At 29.8% G+C, this 5,539-nt stretch overlaps 1 protein-coding gene across 1 annotated transcript; it reads right to left on the bottom strand.

Annotated features, from left to right (window-relative positions):
- Positions 1-1,096: 1,096 nt before the first annotated feature.
- LOC139501733 (basic phospholipase A2 acanthin-1-like) lies at positions 1,097-5,144 on the bottom strand. The gene is made up of 5 exons (XM_071290879.1): positions 5,067-5,144; positions 4,319-4,373; positions 3,580-3,730; positions 2,561-2,664; positions 1,097-2,148 (listed from the first exon to the last, which is right to left on the bottom strand). The coding sequence occupies exons 1-5, from the start codon at positions 5,079-5,081 to the stop codon at positions 2,033-2,035; spliced, it is 441 nt and encodes a 146-aa protein (XP_071146980.1). The 5' UTR covers positions 5,082-5,144; the 3' UTR covers positions 1,097-2,032.
- Positions 5,145-5,539: the final 395 nt, after the last annotated feature.

Genomic DNA, 5,539 nt, shown 5'->3' with positions numbered 1-5,539 from the left:
AAGGCCCCGAAATGACAAATGTAAAAACAATTCAAACAAGAAAACTAACGGCCTCATCTATGTAAAAAGAAAATGAACGAAAACCAAATACGTAACACATAAACAAACGACAACCACTGAATTACAAGCACCGGACTTGGTGAGGCATATTCATGCAGAATGTGGCGGGGTTAAGTTGTTTTTATTCTTTAATACTGATTACTTCAATTTTTAAAGTGTATTTTTACCGTAACCATCTCACTGACCAAGTAATCCACTTATTTAAAAGATAACCGAAACTAACCAACATATTACAAAATACATCAGATTACACTAACAAAGACATGTATCAACCATCATAATAAGGGTAAGATACGTTGACGTTTCTAATAATAAACCCCTTTTGTTCTTACTTTACAATATTGCGTGAAACTTTTAAAACATTGAAATGTCAACAAAACAAGAATATATTATCCCGCTTATGTTATTTCATTTCTGCTGTGAAATTCTGTGTTTAGATTTCTGGCTTTATGCCATATCATTTGACAATGACCTTGATTTTTTTATAATCTTAATGTCTACGTCATTTGGTCTCACCTGGGAAAAGTCGTTTTAACATCATTATAATTCTTGTTCAATAGGTCGAAAAAGGAGATAGTACTGCCATCAGACATCTATCTATGAAGACCAAAGGACAAAGCAGTGCATAATTACAGGTTACTATACTGTTTTCAGCCGTGCCAAAAGCTATGCTTTATAGTAAATTGTAAGATTACATTGGATCACAAAACAGAGTTACACATGTACTGTGTGCTTTATAGTCACTTATAAGATTCAAGATTCAATATTTTATTAAAGGCTCACCACTTGTACGACATTATACATTCCAATATACATATAAAACATTGCGTATAAGATAAAATATTGGAAAACATATAAAACTTATAGTATATTGACACTAACAGTTAAATATCATTAGCTTGAATACTAAAACATATACAAGCGCCATCTATTAAAAATTATGAGAGACTATTAAATGATTAATTATCTACAATATTTTACATAATTTTGCAACTATATAAAAAAATATATCTAAGATTTAAAATACATCATCAGCTATATACAGAAAATAAATTTGTTCTTATGCATAAATTATTAAAGCAGGTTTTAGCAAATACCTGACTAAGTTCTTCATTTCTGAATAAAAATATAAACTTTTTGTCAATAGACAAGTTATACAATTGATCATTTACTGCTTCACTATACAATATATTTCGAAGGTCTACATAATTATAAAGGACATAAAGTACATAAAGTAAATACATGTTTTTCATCTTCAATTTCATTTTTACACATACAACAAGAGTACATTGGATGACAACACTTGAAACAATTCAAAAGAGAACCTAACAAGTTGAATTATACTTCAACATTAATCGAAAATCAATTTTGACAGACAGGAATCAACAGCAATCGTCGGATTACAGGCTCATGGCTCAATAAAAATTGTGACAAGATTAAACATGTGTGTTGCGAACGTCTAAGCCGTTTGGTATCAGCTGGGAAAATCGTTTTACTAAAAAAAAGTAGGACATGAAGGTAAATTGTTTATTACATATTTGATTTAATCAGGTAAAAAATAGCCTACATGCAAATTTCCATAAAAATTTAAATACGGGATCAAAACAGTATCGTATGCCCTTAATGGACAATCATATCACATCTTCTTAACGTTTAGCCATCCTTTGACGTATATGACAGTGGTGTAACACACGGTTACATTTTTAAAGTGTGCTTTTCAAATATATGTATTTTTGTTTCATTTGCAACACGTAATTCTAATTATATTTAGTGGTTGTCTACCTTGTCTCATCCAATCGAAAAGCTACTGGCAGTAAAGTGGACACAAATAAAATAAAACACTTATTTTGTACTTTATACATTTATGTTTCGCAAGTTTGCGTCCGCGTATCCGTAATGCAATGTTATGTGAAAATAGTTATATAAGGAAAATAACACAGAGTTCTACACATATGTTTTAAATTTATTATCTCTACTGACAATGTATATATTGGTCTATATCATGATTGTTATACTTGTTGTTATTAAGACAGTCCACAAAAACTTTGTCACACATACATATTCTCCCCTTACAGGAACTGGGACTATCTGGAAAAAATAATAAAATCTGATAATATTAAGACAAACTAATTTCATTTAAAGATAGACTGACATAATTACAGTAAATATTAGTATTATGGTTATTATTATTATTATTATTATTATTATTATTATTATTATTATTATTATTATTATTATTATTATTATTATATTTATTATTATTATTATTATTATTATTATTATTATTATTATTATTATTATTATTATTATTATTATTATTATTATTATTATTATTTTTATTATTATTATTATTATTATTATTATTATTATTATTATCATGATTATGATTATGATTATGATTACGAATATTATTATTATTATTAATAATAATTATTTTTTTTAAATTATTATCATTAATATCATTATTATTATAGTCTAAAGGCGAAATTGTCTAATTTACCTTGACATTTGACTGCTCTGGTTTGAAGTTCATATGAGTATGGCCAAGTTTTAGGCCAACATTCGTCAACACGACCATAGCAATCATCGTGGTCTTTGCAACATCTGTAAAATTAAGTATATATATTTTTATATTTTTTTTCAATGCAGGATCATACAAATTAATGTAAAACTATACAAAACGATAATACACAATACGCGAACTGTACCTAAACTTATATTTAAAATATACGTGTCAAATTGAAAACGTGTACTTAATAATTAATGTTGCTCTTTAACTAATTTGATACCGGCAATAAACCGAATCAATTTAAAAGAACAAAAAGTGTTATCCTCTACAGGTCAATATGCCTTTCCCAAGTTAGGAACCATGAAATAACCAAGTGGTTGTCTTGAGTTTTAGAACTGTTTTACTTTCACAAAAAATAATCTTGTCTAAACTCGCAGCGATTCAGAAACTGCTCTATTGTTGGCAACTGAATGTTGACTCCTAGAGATTCATTCTTGGTTTTCTGTTTTGATGGGTTGCTTTCTCAGAGACATGTACCTAGCATCTTCTCTATTTATATTTGAAATTATATGTCATCTTCTTGAATATAGATATTACTATATTTATGGTCGTTATTGGCTTGTTGTATTCCTGCTTTTTAATAAGTGCGAACATATGCATTCTTTAATCGTATATATTCAACTTGTGTTTGCATTTTGTTTTCTCTTTAACCCCGTTGTCATATACTGAGCACCATAAATTGATTGATCGATTAATTGGTGCTTAACGGCACTTTCAGCACCTTTGTGCTAATTCGTAGTGGTCATGTTTTATTTGTGCAGGAAGCCGGAGTGCCCGGAGAAAACAATTACCAACATTTGGTAGGAAAACTGACGATAACAGTCATTTTGAATTTTGAGTCGAGAGCACCTGCAACTTGTGGGATTTAAACTCACAATTAGTGTTGAGAGGCTACAGGAGCACCATAGATTGCACTTTGTAAATACAGCTGTTTAGTCATGCATACTTACTGATCAACGCCATCAATTGGTGTACCACTTCCATACCATCCACAAAAACATCCATAGTCTAGAAGTGCTTTGGCTCGGTCGTATCCGAAATAATAGGATAACTGATATGTAATACTCGTAATAGCTCTTTTATTTTTCACGCTTCTTGCCTCTGGAACAAACATATGAAAGGCCATAAAACTTCACTCAATACTAGGAGTATAACATGTGTGACCGAAACACCAAACCCAGTATATATAGGTTCGTTTGTAAGTCTTAGTACGATAGTCGTACTCCAATTTTCATGAATGCCCCGGCCTTGCATAAAATCACAAATATATAATATAAATTGAAATTATACAGAATTATTACTAAGTTTTCGATGTGTTTTACTTTCATTTTTATTTGATATCAGGTATTCAATTTTCTCAGCAGCTGACTATGCGGTATGGGCTTTGCTCATTGTTGAAGGCCATACGGTGACATATAGTTGTTAATTTCTGTGTCATTTGGCCTCTTGTGGAGAGTTGTCTCATTGGCAATCATACCACATCTTCTTTTTTTTATATAAAGAAGACTGAAGACGGATTAACAAATTTGACCAGTGTATTAAATAAGGGTGAACACAGTTAAAATACTAGTATCAGTAGAATCATGATCAATTAACTGGAAACATTTGATTGTCTATCAAAATTTAAACACATCTCGGGGAATTTTAAATCGGCTAAAGATACATGTAATGTACTTGTTGCTTACGTACCCACATTATGAAAATTTATGTACATGATGATACACAATACCCATGCAGCACGGCCCTGAAATGAAAAAAAAATCTATATATAAATAAAATTCAAATATTCTTTAAAACAACTTCTCAATTTACAGGAAATCCGTATTTTTAGATGAATGGCATGCATATCTTATGACGAGTCTTTTTAAAAAATGTTCTTAAGCGTTCTTAAGCTAATAACTTTATATTTCTAATTTTCCAGTTGCAGTTAGATATATATACAAGTCTCAATTGAAAACAACGTTCAAACCTATGATTGAGTTGGATAAAAACCGCAATTTTTAAACGTGTGCATGTAAAACAAATTTCGTTGTAGAGGGGTCTAAATACAAACAACATTTCACATAAGACCAAAAAAGTGAAAAAATATATTTTAACAAAACGCATTTGACTAACAGGTCGAACAACTGATGTTCTTTAACCCTGCTTAATGCTATTGACGATTGCCAAATAAATTGATCACAAGATGTAACAAAGTGGATCTTTCATCGATTTAATACCAAACAGAAAACAATAAACTTGCGGCAAACATGGTAAACCACAAACCTGAGGTGCTAAATTTTTTTTACACCATATCCGGATTTCGACAATTAATGTCTCTTTAGTTATGTATATATATACATGCTGTTTACTTTTTATCTAATACACTGCATGCATAGCGTTCTTCTAGTTACAAGATACAGTACTGACACAAAAATTTCAATATAAAGATACTTACACGTAAAATAAGCATAATTGAACTGTTCTCTTCTGCTGCAAAGTGACAAAAATGTAGAAATATATTGACAAGATCAAAGACAATTTGATTTAAAAAATACACTGTGATGGTCAACAAATGTCGAGACAATAAGAAAACTTAAAGCATATAGATTATGAAAATCAATTAATTTTGTTACGCTCTTACTGAGCCTCCTCTTCGGGATTTTGATTATGTGATTACTTGGCCGTTTTTATAGTGATTATGTGATTACTTGGACGTTTTTATAGTGATTATGTGATTACTTGGCCGTTTTTATAGTGATTATGTGATTACTTGGCCGTTTTTATAGTGATTATGTGATTACTTGAACGTTTTTAAAGTGATTATGTGATTACTTGGCCGTTTTTATAGTGATTATGTGATTACTTGGACGTTTTTATAGTGATTATGTGATTACAAGACCAAATATTTTATGATTATTTGATTATTTG

The sequence above is a fragment of the Mytilus edulis genome, chromosome 13 (assembly GCF_963676685.1).
Source record: "Mytilus edulis chromosome 13, xbMytEdul2.2, whole genome shotgun sequence".
Classification (NCBI taxonomy): Eukaryota; Metazoa; Mollusca; class Bivalvia; order Mytilida; family Mytilidae; genus Mytilus; species Mytilus edulis.
Note: the sequence above shows the minus strand (reverse complement) of the source record. Positions and strands in the feature narration are given on the sequence as shown.